Below are 26,608 nucleotides of genomic sequence, written 5' to 3'. Positions count from 1 at the left end.
GTGTTCAGTAGTCAATTTGTGGTATTTTTTTGACATATCTATTCACCAATATAAGCTATTTCTTGAAATATTGATATGGAATAACATTTTTAATCTTTATGAAATACTTAAATTTTTCATATTAAATTAAATAAGTACCTAATTAAAACATATAATTTTTTGATATAGTTCTTAAAGTTTTCTTTATTAATAATGTTAAATATATTTTTTACTTCCTAGCATTACAAATATAAAATATAAATGAGTTGTTTTAAAATAAAAAGTCAATATTATTATTGTAGTGATCCGTATCACCGTGATAACTTAAAATATATATATATCATTGTAAATATAATATAATATTATAGATGTATAGTATATAACAAAAATGTAACAAACATATGTTAAAATATAAAAAAGTAAATTAGTTTTGAAAACTGAATTTTACTTTGAGGATTTAGGGAAGCAATTCATTTGAATCACTGTTAGGAAGATTGATTACCTTTCAATAAATCCAAAGAACAGGCATAACATTCTATATCAATCCGCCTTCTAGTCATTCTACAGAAGAAATGGAGTGCTTTTATTTCTAATTCTAACACCCTCATGTGGGTATTTAAATTTAGGTAAGTAGTTTTTATTTTAAATGACTCATCTCTTATATTACTCTTACTACATGTACATAGTATAATTTTATTCTCTATTATATAAAGATATAAATGGTTTGGGAATATATTTTTGGTAATAAATAATTAAAGTGAATAATTAAGTAATAAATAAACAATATATTATTATGTGGTATTTTTATAGTTATTGTTCAAGAATCAAGAACATTAATTTTAAAATTGAAAATACCTACTGTTTGTTTTTTACAGGTTATTGGTATGACTTAAAGGCAGGCTCGAACGCAGGAAAAAATTTCAGGGGTGTTTTTAAGAAAATGTACATAAATATCATACTATCAATTTGTAGGTCATGTAATTTATTTTTTTTTTCCTGATATTTCGGAGTGGGTTTAAACACCCATCCCCCTGCGTTCGCGGCTATTTAAAGATTATAGCCACAAACTATATAATTACTAAAAAACCTTATTATTGTCTATAGAGTATACAGATAAATTTAAAGTTATCATAAGTGGGAAGCTGTTCAGTCACAAAATAATATTCTGTGGTTCAGTCTTCAGTTATTACTGATTAAAAAAAAAACGAGGCATAGTGATGGTTCATAATATATTTTTAAAATTTTCAACAAACCCTTTTCAATGACATTTACAATTATTAGTCATAAATTCTTCAGAAAGTATTAAGTAGGTAATATTCTTAGTAAATGTTTGTGTCTATTTAGTATTTTTAGAGGAGTTACCTGCGTAGATGAAGATGCAGCAATTGCTGTTTAGTTTGATTCAGGTTCATACATTCATTGTAGGGTTTGTTATTCAAATTATATTTGAGGTCGATTAAAAAAATTAAGTGTTAATAAATTTCCAAGGCTGAAATGTTGTCCCAGTTCGCTTCTAATTTTCTATTTATTTTCAATTAAAGTATTCAAGTTTTTTCCTCAAGATTCCAGCTTCCATATCCTGCAGTATGAATACTTAGGTATCACAATTTGAAAATATATTTTTTTATAATATAATCTTAAATCGTCATGCCATCATTACCATCACTAACACCTTCTTACTATTTTACTAATTACTATGTTATTATTTGAATGATTCAAAACAATATGGTTTATGAAATAATTTGATATAAAGATAAACTAAACTACTAAAGAATAAATAGATTAATACTAAATAAATTTAAAATATTTAAATGCTTTTTATCTATTGCTACTAACATGAAATAAAACATAAGTATTTAAATATTAATATATAAACCAACCTATCTGTAGTGAACTTCACCGGAGTCTGCAAAAAAAATAAAGAAAATAATTACATTCTAGCATAATAGTTATATTTACTATTATTATTTTTCACTTGATAAATGTTATTTATACGAAAGGAATAAGGTTGTATATTTAAGCAGCCTGCATATAGGTAGGCGTCAATTTAATATTGCCCTGAGGTGCTAAATTTCTGTAAACCTGACCCTGACCGACAGCTTTTAAGTAATATTTAGTTATAACAGCCACCGGGACAGTGGACACCAGATACTGAGGTACCTAAATGGTAAATATGTATGCACGTTTATACGAAATACAACCTACCTAATATATAACTAAATAGCTTATATTAATATATTATATTGCCAATTAATAATTTTTCGTTTAATATATTAATATTTATATAGGTACATATATTGGTTATATACCCACTTATATTTTAGATTGAATATATGTGGGCCGTATAAGATGGTAACATCAGAATTAAACAAATTTCTTCAAAAATCGATAATAATATGAAAGAAAATCCTCAAGTAACAGATATTACTAAAATCGTGTAAAAGTATACTGTTATAACAGGGTGATTCTTTAATCATAAAACACTCATTATTTCAACAAGTATTCATGTTTTTGAAAACATTTTTTTACATAGTTTCAAGTTATTAAAAAGACTACTTTTTTATTAAAAAATTATATTTTTAAATATTTTTTAAAGTTTTTTATTATTTTTTTTTGAATGACAATATAGTTTTAATTTTATATTCCAAAACAGAATAATTTTCTGAGTATTTTGATACATACAAATCAAATTTAGGACGAGTAGTTTATGAGTTATACGTATTTAAAGTTTAGACAATCTGAGTGGAACGGGGCAAAATGTGTGTTCACCACTCCGCAGAATACATCCATAGGCGGAGATTTATTTTATTTTTAGTACATGACAAACCCAAATATTTATGGAGTAATCAGGTTATTGTAAACAGTTAATAATATACAGCAAGGTAAATATATATGTAATATGAATATGCAATTTGAGTGAAAAAAGAGGTTGTGGTTAACAGTGTGTATTAGGTGAATGATTGGAGAATTGTTAAGATAGTAAAGTTCATTATAGGAGTATAGAACAACCAGAACATGGTATATATATTAAGATCCAAGTGGATAAATCAGTTATTGTAATACAATACTCGGACATTGTATACAATGTCTAAGATGTTTGGGCAATGTAAATAATACGTATTATTATTATTTATTTACATATGTACATATGTAATTCTCATATAGACTAGTCACTGTATACAATGTTATAGTAAACAATGCTAATACTGGTGTTGGCAATGTGAATATTATCTTAAGAGTGTTATATTGTATAACTATGACCGCTGTACTTGTAACCAGAAATGTGAAACAAGAAGATGCAAATTTAAAGCTACAGGAATTGTATGCAACTCTAAATGCCACCATGGTAATACTTGTAAAAATAAATAGTTTCAATATTCAATAAAAATTAATATAAATAAAATATTCTTCATTTGGTTTACTAATCAAATATAATTATATACGTCAATAATAATATATGTATTTTATTCGCTTGGCGCTTCGTACTGGCAATTGCGTACATGTACAATGTCTAATCTATATGGGAATTATATAAATATGTATTATATTTACTTTGCCCAAACATCTTGGACATTGTATACAATGTCCATGTCCGGGCATTATATTACAATGACTGATTTATCCACTTGGACCGTAACATATATAAATAGCTAGAGCAATAATGCGCATTGAAATTTGAGAGCTATGAATCTGGGGGGGTCGATTACCGGTTAGAAGGTTGGACAGATATTTTAGCTTTACATCATGTAATATGTAAACCAAAACTGTAATAAATTTACATGTTTATGATATTGTTTAGCAATATTTTGAGAAATAGAGGAAATCTTGAATTGGTGTGTAGTCGTGCGGAGGATAGAGGATATTATATTGTATAATCATTAGTTGCAACAGCATATAGAAATCGCCTTAGAACTATTTCAATCATTTGGCAAGCCTACGCGGATATACAGTACAGGATAAGAGGAAGCTCACAAAATCACTATCGTGTTCGTGGATAGAGCGGACGTACAAGGTACAAATTTGTAATGTATTACATAAAGCCTCGAGAGATGCAGCGTGTTTAAAACTATAAGATGTGTGAATGTGTGAAATATATACCTAACCTAGCAGTTTGAAAATGTTTCTTTTTATTATTATTAACTGTTGTTTTATTGATTTCAAGAAAATTTAAATAATTAAAAGAACCTCTAGTTTATTATTTAACCAAGGGTACTTATTGATCTTTAATATTGATTTAGATAAGAGGAAAGCATAAAGTTGAATATTCTAAACGAAGAAACAATATCTGAAACGCAGGGTCGGCGCTACATGGGGGAAAGAGCGAACAAGTGCCCCCTTACAATTTAATGTTAAAAATAAATAAATAAATAGTAAATCATTATTAATATATAAAATAATATTAATTAATTTAAAGAGCTTTTACTTTTTAGACTTAAGTTATATTATTTTAAGTTTGACTGTTATATTCAAATTAAATCTTAGGCCTTTTAAGGTCTATGAATTAAATATGCTTTTTTTGCACATTAATAATCGTACGATCGTATGGATGCAAAATGCAAATATTACAAATGATACAATTTGTATACGCTAACGCGGTACTATATTATAGTGACTAGTGAGTTAACTGGCACTACTATCGCACGTTATTTTTACGCCGGGCACGCGGTAGGTACGCGCGTGATAATACCGTGTACCGGTAATATCGCGGACACTGCGGTAACACTGCGCGTTTGACCCGAGACCGGTTTGCGCCGGAACCCGGGGCGGCGACGTTGTCCATTCGTCGTTTTCCGCGTCTGGCCGCAATGCCGCAGCCGCCGTCGTGTGGTGCCGCCGCCGCCGAAGTGCCGAACAGCAGTACTGTGTTGTTAGTTGTCGGCGGCGAACACTGTTGCGGTCGCGTCCTAAACCGGATGCCGGAACGGACAAAAACCGAGACCACAGTTCAACAACAATTGTCAGTTGTTGTTCTTCGGTTGGTCGCCGGAGTCGTCGCTTACCCGATTCCCTCGTGCGGTTATCTCTCCCGCAAGAACGTGTCGACAATCACATTTTAATCTCGCGACACGTTGTTGACGATTTCTTCACGTACGATACTCTTCGCCGGCGCGGATCGGCAATACAGCGTGCACGGTATCGACCATCTCGGCCCGGGGCCGTCGACGGAATGTGCCGCACCGAGTGAAATATTACCGTGTTACGCGATTATGTTGTGGGAACCACGTCCAGCGCGTGTGCAGTGTACGTCGATGTAAGAGCGAATGCTTTCGACGGATTAATATTGTGAAAACATTAAATAATATTGTCTGTAAGTGTGATCGATATCAGATTAGAGGTACCTACGTATTGTATTATAATAAACATTTCGAAATACCTACTTAATCGCGAAATTGTTTGGTAATATTATTTTCGGTCTGAGATCCAAGACTTTGATATCTACCTGTTTATTACTCAACTTATTAGGTATTACTTATGCCGGTCGCCGAGATTTATAAAAAATTAGGAATTAGGTACCGAACATTTAATGAATCAATAGTGAGCAAACTATTAATTATCCCTTATACGTAATGCATAATTGGTTCATTACATTATTCAACTTTTTATGATAATCGGAGTATTAGTGTTAAAAGATTTTATTGCTTACAGAATACAGGTCATCTATGGCTTCAAAAATATTGGTTTAAATTTGCCTAGCCAGTGTGTATTCCGTGTATTTTGTCTATTTAGAGAACGAATAGTGTTTACGGTTTTGGGGCTCATTAAACAACCGTTCATCACATGATGCCTTTCTAAATCTTTTGTTCTGTCTTAGTCTTACTTCAATGTCGGTTAGATTCAACATTCCTACAGTTATATTTACCGTATATATAGATACCTAGTTCTGATTCAATTTTATACGATATTCAACGCCAAATGTTTTTTAATTTTATAACAGTTCGTATAAACCGTATAAATCAATTCCGCTAAATTCCTGGAATTCGATTTAACTGATCTAAGTAAGTAGGAAGTAGGTATATTCTATTTATTTGATTACTAGTATTACAACTATTGTTTATGCTGTATAATATTATAAAGTACCTAGCAATTTATATTTCGAATAAAGCTTTATTTTCATTAAAAATCAAAGTTAAAATCCTTTTGATCATGTAAATTTAGTAGGTATTTAAATGAATCAAAACCCAAAATACACTGGCTATTGTTTGTAATGTATATTTTTTAGTCTGTTGTTTGATAAATTATTTTAAGTTTTGAAGTAGATTTGTTGATTTAAAAATTACTTAAAAATGTGGCTATGAATGGTTTTCGGGAATAAAATGTACTTAGGTCAACATACACCCTATTATTTTAAAGATAAACATCTGTCATGCTGTCATCTAGGCTCTGACAGACCATGTATCCTACATTTATAGTATATACACGATGTACGTCAACTTTGTAAATGACATGAGAGGGTAAATAGATTATATTTATTTATATATATATATATAGTTTTAATTAAAAAAAAATTTAATTATAGTTGTATAAAATCGACAAATAATGCGTTTATCACATTTTATTTTTTATATTATTTAATATCAAGAATAATATTCCTCCATTTTACTTCCTTCATTTTAGAATATAATATATATTCTTATTAATGTAATGTACACTGACATGAACTATGAACATCAGAACATAGTGTAGTTAAATAAATTTAATTTCCACGAAAAGTATTTTAAACATAATATTATATAAATACGTAAGAAATAACCGCCTACGACGATACCATTTTCATTGAAACAGGATTTTGAATGTTACAATTACTTGGAAACGAATACATCTTTCTCATGGCCTGCGTTTGTATTGTCTCAGAACTTTCACTTGGTACCAACTCGGCTATTCTCACGATTGTAATATACTTTAAAAATACCAGAATAGAACATTACTTGCTTTTGGCGAAGGTATACTAGCCACGTAGAATTTCTATATTTTTTTTGTAAAACTATTAAAAAATTGAGTTTACCTTTAAACTATCTATAATTATTAATACTATAATATTTTTGTATACATGTAGAAATATAAACCATAAAAGTATTTGTAATTATTATTTTATTTTAGAGGAGCGAAAAATGCTTTGGTTTAAAAATTATGTGTTAATATCTATTAACACTTCTTTCAAAATAGAAAACATTTAATTTTCTTACTTTAAAAGTAGTATTTTATAGAAATAGTAAAGTATCAACAAACAATTGGGAGAAACAAAAACCAAAAAAAATTTTAAAATGAGAAAAATAGAAATTTTCACACAAAACAATTTTTTGACAAAATCGATTTTGTTAATTTCTATGTAAACTTCTTATTTTTTTTTTATCAAAACTTAATATTAGTAATTTATAAACATAATATTAATTTCAAAATATTTTGAATCTTTTTGTACAATTTATAGATATTATAAATTATTCACTTTTATTAGTTTATTTTTAATTTAAGCATGTATGATAAAATGTTTGTTTATTAGTAAAAAATCTTAAGATACTGAGTGCCTCGTAAATTGTTCTTACAGCAATTAATAAAAAAAAATATCAAAAATACATGATCACGGTTTTCTTTTTAAAAGCATTCTTAGTTTTTACGAAAATCGTTAAATCACAAAAATATTCGTTATATTATAATTATAATTATAGAATATATGCGAAACAACAAAAAAATAGTTCAGTATACCGTATCTGTCTGTATATTAACTACTATGTTTAATAGAAATATAAACACCAAATAGCAGTATAACTCTATATTATAAAAATATAGTTTGACAGTTTGTATCCGCAATGATTTATTACAGAATTCAAATTTAACAGTATTATATTGACCTACTCTATGTTGTGGTATATTTGACACCTACTATAAAGTAGAACAACTTCCTTTGTTTCTCCTTGTTTTCGTATTCATTGCTATAAAACAAGAAAAATTGAAGGTTCAAATAAAATATCCTTTAATGAGTTTAATCACATTTAAACACCTTAATAGAAATGTTATTTATTAAAATATTATATAAGGGGATTGGAAGCGATGATTTCCTGTCTTTATCTAATACACACGCAACATAGGATTATAGACGTTCTACTTCCAACGCACCGATTGATATAATGAAGCGATAAGAATTCTAAATACAGATTTGAATTCGTTATAAAGTCTACTTGAGATCGACTTTCCCACATTTTTGATTTTATCCTCCCAAAATCCGAAAAACGTTATATTAAAAAAGAGTAATTAAAAAATTGACATATTTCAATTTTTGGAGTAGTAAAAATCAAAAAATCAAAAATGTGAGAAAGTTGAACTCAAGAAGACTTGATAACGAATTTAAATCTGTATTCAGAATTCTTATCGCTTCATTATATCAATCGGTACGTTGGAAATAGAACACGTCTATAATCCTATGTTGCTTGTGTGTTAGACAAAGACAGAAAATCATCACTTCCAATCCCCTTAACTATACACATGTGCGTATTTAATAGGAATTTATAATATCAATGCACGTAATATATACATGTAGATTATAATAACAAATAAACAAGCCTAATTAAATAGTACAATAAACAATATGTTTTGAAATAGACTGATAATTATTATTGTTTATATTAATTTTGTTTTTAATAGCAATTAAGCTAAACTCTTCAATAATATTGTTTAATTCTTTGAGTTAATCTACCTCGACGGTCTACGAAATAATGAAGGATTACATCGTCGGAATAAGTAGAGGTACAGATCTAAGAAAAAGATATTTAGTTAAAGTACGATTGTGATAGATAATAAAAAACGACTAATAAAATACGGGTTTTTTTTTATTTTATAAATTAGGAATATGTTTCGATTTTGATAACTAAATTATTTTTATTTCTTAAATTATATGATGAAAGATTTGTATTTATTTTTGAAATTATAAATTAGAGCAATAACAATGATGAAAAAATAGTTTCTTCACATCAGCTATTTATTAGCTTATTTATTGATAATAAATACAAATACGTATTTACGTAGGTATTTATAATAAGTGGAAAATGACAATGCTAAAAAATAATCGTTTTGTTTAGAGTTTGACCGTAAAGTAAAACCAAAAATTAATAAATAGTACTATTGTCTAAACTCTAAAGCAATATTGATCCAAATTATTTTTCTAAAATATTAATAATGAATACATTTCTAGTCATTTTTTTGGAAGAGAGCTAACATAATATAATATTATATAATTTTTCAATTGAATTGGAAAACGTATAAATATTTCAAAAATATCTAAGTAGTAACTGAGTTAGCATCACCCCGGACCTGAAAAATTATCATAAAACTAATACGGAGAAACGGGATTTTTGCAAATATATAATGCATTATTATTTATAATTGTCTATTTATTTCTGTGCATAAAATCGAATAATGATTCTTTAAAAAAAATAAGGATTCATAAGAAAAAATACGAAAAAAAAATTTATTTTCTAAATCAATATTTACAATTACCATTTAGAAATTTTTTTTTTTAGGTAGTTGGTAAATATAATTTTTAAAAATGTTCCTTAATGAATATCATGCAATTGTATCTAAGACAATTATTTAGTAAAAAATAAAAATAATTCCTAATAATTTTAATGACAAATGTGGATTATACGCATATTTTCAATTCCTGTATTTTACTACTTTGGCTACTACAAGAGAAATTTAAAAAATAAATATTTTCACTCATTTTTAATGAGTCTTAACTCATTTGATTTCTTAGCCATATATTAATATATATATATAACTATATAAACCCTAAACATAATTAAAATACAATTAAAGAATGTTTTATCTGTAAAAATTATTATAAAAAATATTTTTTTTACTATTTCTCTCCGATTAAGACATTACATTTATGGTATAGTGCATTTATTAGGAGAAATGCAAATTTTTGTATAATTTTCGATGAACGTACATAACAATAATTTATACGATTAAAATTAAATTTTATACACAATAACTATGAGAATTGAAAAATTATAACAAAACCCAACTTGAACTTTATACTTATATTTTTAAATGAGTTACAGTTAATTGTTGTTGGGTACTACGATGTGAAAAAGATAATAAATAAAGGTATAATAAAATTAAAAATTGTATCACATAATCTCAAATTTTTGTTCACTTCAATATTACTACCAATGCACATCACCGAAATACCTTTTACTTTCGTAGAATAGTAATAAAATATTTCAATATGATAACATTAGTTTGTATGGTAAATATTTATAACAGTCCCAATTTACAATTACTTGAATTCAATTTATACTAATATATCTAACATAATTAATGCATATTATAGCATACTCCATAGTATTAAGAAAACAATTTAGGTACTTATTAAAAAAAATTGATTTCTTCTGATTTTTATTTATTTATGTAAGAATAAATATTATATACAATATAATATTAACAATATATCTACCTATACGTTTATACAGTAAAATAAAGTACCTTATACTATTTACATGTTCTATGCAAAGTTTTATCTAATTACTCACTTAAATTTAAATAATTATATATAAAAATAAGTGATTTGTGTATAGTTGTGAATTTGTGTTACCTACATATATAATTTATGTCATCTGTGTACCTTTTGTATACTTATTTTTACGAACCTATATTATTTTGAATAAAAAAGAAAATTACATTAGTTCCATATTAAATTGTTATATGTCATTGATATAAATAAACTTAATTATATTTTTCACGACATGTCTATGTGTCAAAATTGGTAGCATTTGACATTTGTGACTAGGTAGTCAACTAGATATTCATATGTATTACATCATGTTAACATTAATTTTGTTAATTTAAAATGTATCAATGCGTGTATCGCTTAAAATATTATTAATTTATGTTTTGTGTGACGTTTATGTGTAAGTATAAACTACTTAATTGCATATTTGTATACGACTATACATAACAATTATTTAGATATATAATATGTAAAATGTAGAATGTAGTCCTCACATTATTCTTAAGTAACTAAATATGAAATAATATGATTTTTTTTTATTTAGATATAATTTTGTACAATTATAATTAAAATGTATGAATTGAATTAAGATTATAAATTAAAAATTATTCTTATGGTACCTATCTAATTTTAAATTCCATCTAGTAACCTGTATAATATGCTACGGTTATTAAAGTATGCTGTACTTGTACACGGTACACCTATTATATTATGTGTTTTCGTATGCCAATATACATAGCATATTTGCATTTTGCATACTATCACGATATTATGTATTTAAATGAATGTACCTACTATGTAGGTGTAGGTATAATCGTATATCAAATCATAATAATCATTTTGTTATATATGTTGTTTGATATTTTTTTATCAAATTAACTATATATTTATGTAAAATTACCTATAAAAATATAAAATTGTATTTAACATTGAATTTGCATATTTTTACCAAAATCGTGTAAAACATTTTTTTTAGTTTAAATATAAACACGTCTTGTTTAAACACTGGGTAGTTTATAAGTGATAGTTAATATTTTTTATAATAATAATACACATTTTCATAAATTCTTTGTTGAACGCTAAAATTGCATAAATATACTGGAATAATGTGTTAATAATATAACATGATTAAAATAGTGATTACATGATGACTATATGATCCAATAATAAAATGTATTTACAGGTCGTTAGTTAGCGTTAGTGTGTGAATATGGCTGAAAATATTGCGTTCAGTGACTGGTCGGAAAAGCTTGACACTGCTGGAACTAATCATTGGCTTCCTGCGTATGGGCTCCAGCAACCGCCAGTGGCGATAGTTGGCAATGGCCACCAACAAAACGATCCCACATTCGATTCTGGCCCTCATGACCACACTGACTATTTCGACGACAACAATGGTAATTATAACACACTATTATAATACTTGTATACGTTTTGTATAATAAATACATATATGTATAGTGTATACTATACATTATATAGGTATACACACACACACACACACACACACACACACACACACACACAACAACAATATCTATGGCTTTAATGTATTATTGCTGTAATAGTTACTTTAGATATGTGTTAAACCTCCTTTCAAAACCTTGTTCACGTAGTCTTCAGCCAAGACGACCATATAGACTATCTATTGTATTCCAGGCTATGATTAGCGTGTAACTAAAAAAAATAACGATACTGGTCAATTTGATGTTATTTGAGCAACTGAGCATAATGAAGTTTTCCTTCTTTTAAAGTTTTTCATGTAAAAAAATAAAAAAATATTAACTATGAACGCATGGTGCTTTTCTACCAATTAAAAAATGTGATCATATCGAATTTCATATTTAAATATATATGTATACAATAAATACGTCTATTAGTTAATAATTAAATAGCCTAAGAAAAAGAATGATTTATGATTAGGGCTAGAGACTTCTAGGAGTTTGCATGTTTTTCAATAATCATTAAAAATATAGCTAAGTAAAATATAAATTGGTTTCATAGCAATACGTGTATATTTAAAATTTATATTTATATAAAGGTATAATTTTATAAAGAAAAAATTAAATTAGATTTTCTGGTCCTAAGATATTAGTATAGTGGTTTTATTTATATAAAATTAATATTTTAAAATTAGTTTTTGTGTTTTTCTCGCCAATCACTTGCATTGTTATTAGTTCATTGCTTATCGGTGCATTGTAAGCGTGAATAAAAGAAAAATAATAATAAATAATTTATAATTTTCACAATTTTGCAAATATTATCTTTGAATTAATATAAAAAAATTTTATTCAATATTATGATTTTTATTTTTGTAATGCATATTTAGTTGTTTATTGGGTCCCTTAGGGGATAAATGCATGCATATTTTAAGTTCTTTTAGAGCACGAAGGGTACAAAGTAAATTTCATAATAATAATCATATAAAATTGGAAGTTAACAAGAACAGATATCACGTAAAATTAGACTATTGAACAACGTAAGCACTTCCGTCACTCCGTCACTTACCCTATGTTCAATCAAAATAAGTACGTTGAACTGCGTGAAGAATCGACTGCGATTGTTAACAAGACCAAATTTGTTGTTTTAGTTATTGTCTGGTTACGTTAAGTGTCTTCTTACGTTTACCTAATATGCTTTTATGCCTATTGTCTGGAGTGACAAGTTATTAGTTATTATGTAGATCAAACGTTAATATTTTTCGTTATTTTTACTTTCTTGATTTTTAATCAAGTAAGTATGGTAATTGAAATGAAAAAAGTCTGAATTTTTAAAACTTTAAGAATTTTTGTTAAATAAGAAAATGATAAAAATGTAACTCAGTTGTAATGAGTAGATGGATAATTAAGCTAACTTTAACATAAAATATTAATTTATTTATAATTAATGATATAATTAATGCGGTATAACCATTTGAATCCATAAAAACGTCGGCGTAAATAGTCCAAAATTTCAATTTTTTAACTTATCTCCAAACCTATTATAGCTAAAAAGTTGGTTGATAGATCATTAAAAAGGGATTATCAAGTAGATACAAAATGTGAGATTTAAAATTTTCAAAAAAAATTATTTAATTTTTCACAGTTAAAAAAATAGTTATTTTTTGCTAGATTTTTATTTAGCGTGGTAGATTACCGAAACTGGAAAACGGATTTTGTTATTTGGGGTCTTGTTAGATTCGCATTGACTAGGAGAAGTGCTATGAAGATTTTCAGAACTTTATCTTCAATCGTTAATTCACTACAAAGCTATAAAGCTTAAAAACATAAAAAAACTAAAAGTTCTGAAAATCTTCACTGTATTTATCCTAGCGCCAATGTGAATCTAACAAGACCACAAACAACGAAATTCGCTCTCCGGTTTCAGAGATCTATCTCACTAAATGAAAATAAAATACATTATACATACATATTGCATACAATTAATAAATTTTTAAAAATGGAAAATCAAGAAAGTTTACATGCTGATCTCTGACTTGGCAAGCGTTTTTTTTTTTTTGTATCAGCAGTAAATATTGTGTTTGTCTGTTTATGTTTAAGAAGATTGTTTCAAAGTTACTCGTATGATACGACACGGCATATTATATTCGCGTTTTTCGATTCACACTGTAGATTTCGTAGTACGAATTTCATACGCGCTGAATGCACAAAGCCAACATGTTTAAATGCATACCATGCATATTTTAATAATTTAAAGCAAGTTATGAGCAAATTAAAATATAAAAAAAGTCTTACCTAATACCAGTAATACCTTTAAATTTGATAAGTCTATTACTCTATTCACTCTAATATTAAAAATAACTGCGTAAATTGATTCTTCTGAACGTTTTTAATAATTTGTCTATATTATTTTAAGACGGAGATAACATTTGCGGGTATGAATTTACAACTTCCTTTTATTGTTTTATCAAAATATTACACTTTATTTACTATCACATTTTGAATATTAAAAGCTATTTATAATTTTTCTTTAAATATTAATTTATAAGTTATAATATCTGTATTCTTTCATCTTTGTATGTTGTTATTTTTAAGTGAATACTTATTTTTTTACAAAGTACTTACCTATTTGTTTAATTGTAAAATCAACTATATTAATCAATTATAGTCACATAATATACAATATACCTATAGTTAATGTACAATATATAAAACTATGGTTGAAAATATCATTATTGCATAAAATTTGAAAAATGCATGTACTATAATAGTAGAAACATTTTGTTGTATAAGTTATTTTTATATTCTATTTACTAGGATTTCTATATGACTATATGAGTTAAATTCTTCTGAAATGCCAAGGTATTTTATATTATGTTCTGAATTAACATAAATTATAGTAAATTTAAAGGTTAAATAAATTACATGTGTGTGTGTAAAAATACTTAACAATTTTAAAAGAAGTGTTTTTGGTTTTTTATAAAATTTGGTAGTTTTTATTAAGATATTGTTAACGTATACCTTATGTTTGTATTACACTTTTAAATGGAACTAGTCTGTAGTCTGTACAAACATTTGTATTAGCAGTTTTATTTGTTATTAAATTGGAACAAAAATAATAGATTAAATTATTTAAACGTTTGTTGTAAAATCAGGTTATTTTATTTTATGATCAACTTAATAAGAAATTCGACACTCATTTTATTTTATTTTTTTAATAAATTGTATAAATTTCAATTTATTATTAATAATTTTATTTAATATTTGTTTACTTTTTTGAAATAATTATTTATAGATTATTTTGAGCTAATAATCAATACTTATGAATTTAACTTTTATATAAAAAAAAGTGTAAAACAGATGTTTATAATTTAAATCTTCTTGAGAAATTCTGTTTGAATTATATTTTACTATAGGTAATTATTATAAATGCTATACTTATAAATTTTAATATATATAATGTAATTTATGTAATAAGAGTACATAATAGCATTGATTATTAATACTAAAAACCTAGTATTTATAATCAATGATATAATAGTTATTGGTGTGGATATAACTAATATAAAATTTAAGTATAAATTACATAAAAGTATATATGTCTCAACAGTTAGTTAAATAGTAATATTTTGTAACTTAGTTCAAAATTTAATTATAAGCTTTTGTTTTATATTATTTTAAAACATAATTCATTATTCTCATAAATCTTATTGACTATTAGTTATATTATTTGATATATTTGTTAACTAATGTCAATAGTTAGTGAATTTTATTACCAATATAAATTGGTTTATCGTACATTATATAGGCAAAAATTGCTCAAACCTCGGAAAAAAAGAGGCCAACAACGGGGCAGAATATTACTACCTAGTATCTACCTACCGTTATTTGGCTTCACGGAAACTACTTGCAGTTTTAAATCCATTCCGTTTCTTGCGCTTGTCGTCACCGTTCACTCGTGCTAGTTTTTTTTACAACATTCTTATATGATAACAAAATATCATTACTGCCAAAAACGAATCATCCGTGTTAAACTTGTCAGTTATTTAGATATTTCATATTTTCATGGTAAAAATATGATTATATAATAATATGTTTATATAATTATCTTAAAATACAAGAAAATGGCCAATGTTCAGAGGAAACTAATCTAGTGAATCTATATTATTCACATTACATTATTTTATTGTTTATATATTTATATTATTTTAAACAAGTTAGACGTTTAAATTAGGACCATGTACAATATATACAATGTTCATAAAGCGTGATGACCTTATGTTGGAAATAAAACACCGTAAACGTGATTTGTGTTTTGATTTCTAATGATGACTAAATATAATGATAGGTTTAAAATTGATTGAAAACGGCATTTTTTTTTTTTTAAATAAACTGAATAGCGGTATTTTTTCATTAAAAATTTATGTATATTTTTCAATTAAATTATAAATTTAACTTCCTAGTTTCTTTGTTTATTGTTATTATTTTAATATAATAATGAAAAAACTAAATAATATTACAATTCAAAGTATATACTTCCAAAACATACGTGGTATGTCTAAATAATTAATAAAAAATATTGCTAGATTCATGTTAAAAATTAAAAATTTATTTTTAATAAAATAAGTACTTATAGGTATATAGTTTATTATTGATTAATTAATATAATATTACCTGTGTATAATAAACTTAAATAATCACAGCTAATGGTTACTATAGTAATACTTGATGTAAATAATTTTTATTTTATAATTGTGTTCTAAATTAAATTCCTTCAGAGGTGTTCTAAATTCTAAATTTAATAACGTTTAAATGTTTATGTAATAAGTTATGTTTTTTTGTAATTTTTTTATGTTCCATTTTTTCATTTTTTATCACATATAAAGCGATTTGTTATTATAAATATAGTTACATATTTTGGTTATTTAATACATATAAATTCAAGGTCTACTAATAATTAATAATCATTTAAATTTACAAATAATACAAAATAGTAAATATATATTTATATATAGGTTCGACTGTCTGAGGAGGGTTGCTACATTAGTCTTACTAAAATTATTTTATAAATTAAAAAAAAAAATGTATTGTATGTTTTAGTAACTCAAAATTGTATAATAATTTTGAATTATTAAAAAAAAAAAATTCTGGCCTTTACTTCTGGCCTCATAGCAAACAGGTTCAGACTCGCCCGCACTCTCTGATCCCTTTTAGTTGTGCCACTGAGCAATTTCTATTTTAATCGTTTTTTAGAAATATTTTATACAGTTTTAAAATTATTGTCGTATTGCCTTTTTTGTATAATCTTGTATTAAAACATATGTATGCACGAGTGTAAATAATATGTTACAAATAACAATAACGTGATATTTATGTGTACGTTATCTATTATGGAGATTGAAATTCAAAATTTACAATAAAAACCTGAAATTGTAATTTTTTTTTACTAATATTCATCATGATTAGGACATATAATTATTATATATGAATACAAATATTTAACACCTACTATTATACTTGATTTTAATATATTTTTTGGTTTCTTTTCTGGACAGTAATTGCCTCGGCTTCGTATAGTTTCGTTTCCGTATGACCGTATTCTGTATATATCCGTACAGATTCCTAAAGTAAATATGCGCGCGTAGTTTTTGTGTCCTAATAACAGGCTATAGACTATATTATATATTATAGTAGCGTGTATTGTTGATCACGTGTCTTTGTTTTTGTCTTATTAGTTATTACGGTACACAAACACGTAGGACGACGTGTATATTCCGTATTAATGACCGACGAAATATGTTAAACGATTTGCCGACACATTGACAAAATATTATGCAATTCTATATGCCTATATAACAAATAACTGTACGAATTGTAAATAATTTCTATAGATAATAAACACTGCAGCTGTGTCACTGCTGTGACTTGTAAAACTAAGAAACAATACAGTATAACAAATACTGACGTATTTAAAATTTCTTAGAAAACTACATAATAATACTATTAAACTAACAAATTTTAAGTTTATTTGAATATCAAACAAAACACAATCTATTCCATTTATCATTCTTTTGACGTCGTGCACTCAAGTTAGTTTTATTTGATACTAATTGATTGAATTCATTTGACCGTGTTACAGAAGACGAAATTTGTGATAACGGTGAAGAAGATAACTGGTCATCGTTCAACCAAAGTAGTTATGGTGGAAACATCGTAAGCAGCACGTCTTATATTTTTCTAGAAACAATTCTCGAAGAAACTTCTGACGATTTGCGGACGGATTCAGAAAGAAGTAGTGAAGAAGGTAATATTTTTATATAAAATGTAATTATTGATAAGTAATTAATGTTAACTATAAAATGAGTGATAATTTGGTATTTATATAATATCAATCAAAAATGATTTTTTTGCTGCCATCATCTTTTAGGAGAGTAAAAATGTTTCAATTTTCAATTTTGGTAGTTGTAATAAATTGGATATAGTCAGTACTTTGAGAATGATCATCAATGGTAAAAAACTACCCAGTAAGTAACTAAAAATATCCGGAAATGGGAATTATCACGTAAAAACAGTAATTGAAAAAATCTATTTAAATTTTTTTTGTGCGTGTGTTACTGAAGTAACCATAATATTATATACTTGAAAAATTTAACCAAATATTTACATTCACATTTTCAGAACACAATTTTGGACTATTTATAGAAATTTTAAATTACATTTTTTTTAATGTTTTTTTCCAATTAAAAATGTAATGGTTAAAAAGCTTGAAAATTGAATACAAGATCCTCATCGATTGTTAATTTATCAATTAAAAAATATCAAAAATAGAATTAATAGTTACAATGTTTTATTATAAGCGTTTATAAAGTTATAATTTTGATGAAATCCATTAAAAATTTTCTTTTTATATCTAATATTTAAAATTTAATTCAAGATTCCTTATAAGTTTTTCTACTTCTATTAAAAAAAACTTTAGTGGAAAGTCATATTTATTTTTTATGAGTATTCGAAGTTCATCATTTTAAAATGTTGACCTTTTTTGAGCTATTTATATAGATTGTTCATATTTTTTTATATTTTATTTCTTTAAATGTTGGTAAAATAATTTTTGCTGGATAAAAAAGCTTAAAAATAGAGTATACATTTTTTTGTATATATCTTCAAAATAAAATTAAAAAATAAGTGTGGGCAAGTTGATACCGCTCTACTGTATGGTAGAGATGGGTAGTAGGTCACTATAATGGATGTGTTAAATTTGAATGCATGACAGGTATCATTGTACACGAAAAACGATTCTGAACGGAGATGATTTATCAGTCTATGATAATTAGTAGGATATATTATACTATTAGCTATACTTAAATATTGTAATATATCGTTATTTTACGCGATTTCGTAAAAAATTAAATTTCATATGCTCATAACATTTTTTCTTTAATGACGCTAAAATTTTTTATACAGTTATTTGAAGAAAAGTTATGGAAAACCTTGCATTGGGTTTTTTAACCTTATTTTTAAATTTTTAATTTCAAATTCGTTGCAAATTTTTTCGATTTAGATATATTTTGTAAATATTTGAACTTTAAATGCTTATAAACAAAAACTGTAAATAACGATTTTTGTTTTTTTTTTTTAATACGATAAGTACAACTTTTAATAAACCTTCTATTAAATTTTAAAGATTTTTTGGATTCCCAAATTTTTTTTATAGGTATTTCAATAAAAAAAACTTGGGAAAATCGAAAATTTCGATGAATAGATAACGCTAATATAAACATTTGGTGAAAATTTCAAGTATTTACAATAATTCGTTTTTGAGTTACAGCAAAATAAAAAAATCGATTTTGTCAAAAACTGATTATGCGTAAAAATTCCCGTTTTTCTGTTACTTTTTTAAGGTTTTTCCTAATTCTTTACTTTTCACCCCTCAAAGTACCAACTAGATAAATTTTCCTTTTCAAAGATAGGATGAAGTCAAAAATCAAAGCATATTATTTCTACTTTAAAACTTGACGAGTAATGACACACTCACAAAAGGAAACATACATCATTATAAAATCAATACAAAATTAATAAAATAATACTATTTTAAAAATTGTAAAAAGTATATAATACAAAAAACATTATATTTTATGTTGTTATACCTTATACCTCCGCGATTATCTATGAGGAATTTTAGCACTTATTGCATATTAATTGGTTTAACATTGCTAATAAAATAAATCATTCCTTGTTCTTCTTACAAATTAATGCTAACATCAAATAATTTAATATTATTAAGAATAAAACACTAACTGTTTATCGATGAATAATAAATCAACTAATCATATAATATATTCATTTATTACTGTTACATGATTTTTATCACAACAAAATATGTTTTGAACATTTGAACTTGAATTTTTATAAATCGATACATGAATACATCGTGTTCAAATCGCATATAAAATATAAACAATATGACGCATACAATTGTTTTGTATCAAATATAAAATGTATTGTATAGCATTTTAACAATTCTGTTTAAACATGTTTATTAACTAACTGTGTTTTCATATGTATTAGAAATTGGTTTTAATAGTTTTATTATTGTTCTTGACATTGAAAAATACAAAGAGTATTATAAAAGAGTTGATATATTATATACACGTATGTGTTTGTATGGTTAATAACCACAGAAGCTCGCACCCATTTTTTTTATTTGTAAATTTATGGCATGCACTAATGTTTTTACTAGTCTAAGACACGTTGTGACTCATCCTAAACTGCATACCTAGAATTCCAATTATTTTGGATTCTATTTTTGATATTACATTTGTATCGTTCCTTGAAATGTTTAATCAGGCAACCCAAATAGCATACATATAGTCTATAGGCCTATATAATAAATAAAAGGAGTTTATAATGGTGAATAAAACATTTAAAATAATAATAGTGTCATATCATGATTATATTTATTAAAAATTCGGGGTTGTCACTTTGCTGAAGAGTAGAATTTAAGTATGCACCATGGGTAACTGTAATATGTATTATATTTGAATTAAATTATAAATCATTGACTACAAAAAACAATTCTGAGCGAAGATTTCATAGCCTCTATTTCTAAGTGTATTTTATAACTTATTTATATTAATATTGGTTATTCGGTAAATTGAACTAATTTTTGTCAAAAATATCACAGATATATAAAATAATAATCATATCATTTTACATTGTTGTTATTAACTTATAAAGTCAAAACTGATGTATAGTTGAACTTGTCTAAATATTTTGAAAATTTAGTTTTCATTAAAAGTTTTATGTTCATAGGATTAATATTATTTAAATTGCAACAAAATAATTAAAATTATTATATAAAAAACGCAGTTATTCATTTGAATATCCAACTTCATTACGAATGTGATATGCAATATTATGCAATGATTAGAACATTTTTTTGTATCATTGTGACTTTGTAAGCCCAGCATACACGGGATAGTTACGTTTGTGTATGGCTCCCAAATAATATTTGGCAGTAACTTACAGGAACCATAACTACGTTTTTGGGAGAATAATGGATATGCTCAGAAAACATCCTTAAAAGACAGAAGCTTTTTTCCTACTCCCTAATACAAGGTCATAAATCACTGTAAACCAATACATTCGTTACTATATTTAAAATTGAAAAATGTCTGAAAATAATTACATTTCATGTAATTATATGAATTCGTCGAATAACATAAAATAAAATAATTTATTGTTTAGAAAACACTACAAATAATACTGTTACATTAAAAAAAAATTATATGACAACCATATCCATGTACATTGATATACATGATTATGTTATTGTATATGCATCTATACATTTTTAGTAGTTTTTATTAGATAATCTTATTTAACAATAATAATAATAATTGACATTTATCGATTTACGGTCTATAGGAATGTAACGTCCGTTATAGTGTGGTGTCTTTTTTTCAAGCCTAATAAGTAATAGTTGTTCATTATTTTATTTTATGTGACGATCATAAATTCTTATTATATTATAAAAGTTTGTATTAATATTTTAAAATTTCTTATTTTTAATCCAATTTATATAAAATTAAATCAAATAGTTATTATTTTAATTACTTTTTCATATATTACGTAATTAAGTCAACAATTGAATATGTGGCAAAACAAAATGGCTATAGAATTAATGACATACTATTATAAACTGTAGAAACTCTATAAAAATAAGCACTTAAATACTTATAGTTTTATTATTTAATTTTTTGTTTTTATACGGATTAATCATGGTACCCTTAACTATAATAACTTTATTTGTTTTATGATGTATTATATTGCTGCTATTTATTATACCTACATATAATGATATAAGATCGTTATTGAAATAATTATCAGTACTGTTAAATTCATACGCAGCACCTATTTCTCAGATGTTTTGTGAGCAATTATCAATGTCTTGATTTATAATGCTATACCTTAAACGATATGCATTTGTTTTTAACTAATTTCATTTCCTTCAGCGTGGAGTATGTGATATTTTGATTTCTAAAGCTTCACTGACCTTTTACAGATTTCATAAAGGAAGAAAACTGGTCTGTGATAAATCGTGGCGATCCGTTTAACTTGTTCAACTCGAGCAATAATAATAAACAAATGCCTGTCAGGATGCTTTATGATAACAACGATCCTGGTGTGCATGACGACGACGACGACAACGACACTGTGTTGTTCTACAGGGACAATCTGCAGGATCATCATTTGTGGACGAATGGTGCAAGCGGGGGGCCACTGACCAACGGTTGCGGGGGCGGTAGCCTATTGCAGTTCGAGAGCCTAGAGAAACAATGCGAACAAACCGTGTTCCGGACGACCGCCACTGCGACACCGTTCATGACCAACAGCGCCGAGTCCCTAAACACTGCCCAACGTTCGACAGGCGTGTCACGCCGGCAAAACTGGAAACATCAACCGACGTTAGACGACGACTGCGGTACCTCCACGGCCGCCGCCATGGATGACGACGAAACCGTGTTGTGCAGCACGCCGTTTTCAAGTTACGCTGGCGACGGATCTAGCATCAAGTCGCTAAGCAAGAGCATGGAGAGCGTACACTCGACCGCCAGTCGGAAACGATGCAACAACAACTGCAGGGACGGCGTCAATGACGTGTCGCAGAGTCTTGATGAGTTGCGTATGTGCGGTAGGGACGACGGGCAATACGACTCGGTGGTGGCAGCTGCCGGAGCGACGTGCGCTGCGTCGCAACCTGCCACCGGCATGTACAAAACAGTCGATTGTCTCATCGACCCAGCGTATTGCGGGAAAATGGACGACGATGACGACGAAGACGAAACGGATGGTAAAAAAAAGGAAGACGTCATACAGGGCGTAGGATGTAAGCAGCAACGATCGTCCGAGAACTTGAGCGAAGATAGTGGTTTCGGGGATCAGGTGCCCCGCGGTCCTGCTGCACAACAAACGTACAAACCCATTGCTGAGGACGAAAACTATTTTGAGATGTCGACGAAGAGTATCGCGACGATCGTCGCCGCCGCCGCCGTTTCTGCCACGGCCGCACAGTGCTCAGTAGCCGCCAAGAGGAAGGGGACAAACGACGACGACGACGACGACGCCGACGATGCCGACGATGAGATGAAATCTAAATTTAGCGCAGCCTGGCACAGCTATCCCGATCTGGGCGATCGGCCGTCAGTGACTACGGAATCTCCTACGACCGACGACGACGAAAACCGCCGGAATCACCACCACCATCATCACCACCGCGACGGTACCGCGATGGCGTCACGTATGCCAATGTCAAGCACACCCAACCTGTGCGCCGACGGTTTGCTGGCGCACACTGACGGTGACTATTTGCGCTCCAAAAAGCTGCTAGACTCCACCGTGTCATTGGACAGATCTCACTCGCTGAAGCGCATACATTACGAGAGCGAGTCGGCTCTGAGCGCGGCCTCTTCGCGTGGTAGCAATCTACTGATAACTACCAGTTTCGTGAATCTGGCCGCCGTGCCGACGCCCAACAAGGGCGTGCACTTTTGTCCGGTTGTGTCGGAAGTGAATTGGCGCGAGAGCTTCAGTAGCAGTAGCTGCACCGACGTCGGTGGTGGCGGCGGTGCGGGCGAAGACGACAACGGGTCGGACGAACCACCGGAAACGGAAGACGACGAAGACTATGACCGGATCAGTGACGAAGTCGACGAAAACATTGACACGATGGTAATGAAACTGTTGACCGGTTTACCGTCGGAAACCAGGCGTCCGAGTGTGGCGGAAAAACAACAGCTGCGCGAACGGCTGGACTTCATTACGGGCGGCTCCCCACCAATGTCACATAGGATAGTCGCCGCGCCCACTAATAACACCGCGGCCACCGGTTCCAACAGCCACGGTCGCAGTGTTCAACCGCGACCGACCGAAGTTGACGCGCCCGCTGTGGTCGTCATGTCCGCTAAATCGAAAACGATCGGCGACAAGCTCGGTGGATTTTTTCAGCGGTTCTCTTTGCGCAGGCTGAGCGGCCGGCGAAATAAGGACAAGAAGAAACAAAAAGCGGAGGAATGCAACGCGACGGCGGCGGTGTCTGCACAGTCGAGTAATAATAATTGCAGGCCCGATACACCGCCGCCCCCGCCGCCCGTCGCGGGACGACAGTCTAGTGCGACCGCTGCCGCCACCTCCGATAGGGGTAAAAAACCGCCGTTACCCCCGCAACCCCCGTCAGCAGATGGGTATGTTACGCGCCGGCGCCTCGTGTATGACGAAAATCGCGGTAGCCGACTGCCGCCACCGCCGGCACTGCCAACGGCTGGCAGTCGTGCGTCTCTGCAATCGCGGTCGCCCGCCGCCGTTGCCATGTCCCGTCCGGATCACCGGGCCGGTCTACTCGAGACCGACTTGGATTCGAACGTGACCAGGACATCGTCGTCATCGCTCATGATGGGCGGCGGTGGTTGTAGCCCCAACAAAAAGGCCCGTAGTCTGCTCGACTTGGGCGCTTCGTCGGCAAAATTGTCACTGGCCCCCAATGACTCGAACAGATCTTCCGCCGACGGGTCGTCCTCAAACACAACCGATTACAGGGCTAAATCCATGGAATTTCTGTTGGATAAGGAAAATCAAGCTGCCGTTCAGGTAAGAAATTATAGTAATTTTATAAATTACGTGTAGATCGTTAATGTAACTGTGTAGGTATTCGCAATATACACACCCTTAAGTATACGAAACCGAGCATACGATGTATATTTATACCGTTGAATTAATGATAAGTTTATTGTTGACATTAATCTTATGTTAATCGAAAAAAAAGATGGTTCAAATAAAAATTATTTATATATAGGTCAGCGGGAATAATTTGGGTGGTAGCAAATTTTGTGGGTCATTCAGTACACGTGGGGAGAGGGGCCGTTTGTCAGAATGCAATCAATACACTCAGCGCAGCATCGTGGCTCAGTACAAACACTATAAACGGTCAACAGTCATTCTTTAATTTTATAGATTTTTAAAGATTTTAAAGTTACAATAAAAAAATTCACTGATGGAAATATATTAATGATAATTACTCGCTATTATACTTATATTTGGTACTTGTAGCGCAAAAAGGAAAAATTCTCTGGTGGCTTCTCGGTACCCTGATATATATATATGTATTTTTTTAGTACATTTTTCCCCTTTAAGAGATAGTAAATGAGAAATTAATTTAGTATGTATAAACATAGGGATTATTAATATTTTGACGAGCTCATAGTTATATGAAATATATTTTCTATTAAATAAATATCATTCATTTTTAAAATCAACTGTATTTTATTAGTTTATTTATGTTAAATTTTTCACATAAAACAATTTTAATAATATGTCTAGTGATTTACATTATTGTTGTGTATCGTCTATCGTCGAACCCTTTTCTGCATAATAGCCTCCCATGCGTGTGGCAATAATTTCACTAAAACGCGTGTTCGAAGTCCTTCCCATTCAATGATTTCACAATCTGATAATATTATGTTTATTAAAAAAAGTAATAAACACGGGGAAAAATACTTTAACGGTTTTCGATGAACCACAAAAGCGTGATAATAATTATTAATTAATTTAGCACAAAGAACAGTAGATTCCTGGCTGCGAATACTAAATTATAGATGAACATCTTGGTCAATGGTCAATAGCCATTACTTGTAACTTAGAAAATTATTTACGGCTTTATTTAACTCAGATCAATTGTTCTTTGAATTTTTCATTAATAATATACCTATATCATTTATAGTATAAGTTACTTCAGCTATTATAGTATTTTATTAGTGGTAGCGACATCGGATACATACTAATTACATTTTAAATAATTTCATAATGCGTATTTTAGTTTCACAATTGTGTAGCTTGAAAAATCTTAATGATACGACTTATAACTAATTTTACAGTTTTTCTTTTAATTTAATTTTTAGGCATTTTTCGATGGTTGTTAATATTGACAGTATTGTATTTTCATTTTTATACCTATATTTATAACTAAATATGTTATACTACAACATAATATTTAATAGTATATAATTATTAATTAAACTTTATATTTTAGATTATACTAAACAATAATAGATATTTACACTGATTTGCACTAATGGCAAATTAAAATGTTAAAATACAAATCTTTTTATTAGAACTACTAAAAAATGTATCGGGG

The 26,608-nt window shown here is 28.7% G+C and overlaps 1 protein-coding gene across 3 annotated transcripts in view; it reads left to right on the top strand.

The window, feature by feature from the left end:
- The first annotated feature begins 5,150 nt into the window (after positions 1–5,150).
- Positions 5,151–26,608, top strand: part of LOC113550501 — a 34,904-nt gene continuing 13,446 nt past the window's right edge. For 2 of the 3 annotated variants that reach the window (XM_026952376.1, XM_026952387.1), the window contains exons 1-4: positions 5,151–5,287; positions 11,667–11,880; positions 18,062–18,226; positions 22,484–25,065. In XM_026952376.1, coding sequence (XP_026808177.1) covers positions 11,694–11,880; positions 18,062–18,226; positions 22,484–25,065 — 2,934 coding nt within the window. In that variant the 5' untranslated portion in view covers positions 5,151–5,287; positions 11,667–11,693. Of the gene's footprint in view, positions 5,315–11,666; positions 11,881–18,061; positions 18,227–22,483; positions 25,066–26,608 lie in introns of all 3 variants that reach the window. The other variant, XM_026952382.1, reaches the window with a different exon arrangement.

Source organism: Rhopalosiphum maidis, chromosome 4, assembly GCF_003676215.2.
Source record: "Rhopalosiphum maidis isolate BTI-1 chromosome 4, ASM367621v3, whole genome shotgun sequence".
Taxonomy (NCBI): Eukaryota; Metazoa; Arthropoda; class Insecta; order Hemiptera; family Aphididae; genus Rhopalosiphum; species Rhopalosiphum maidis.
This window is presented reverse-complemented; position numbering and strand designations above follow the sequence as displayed.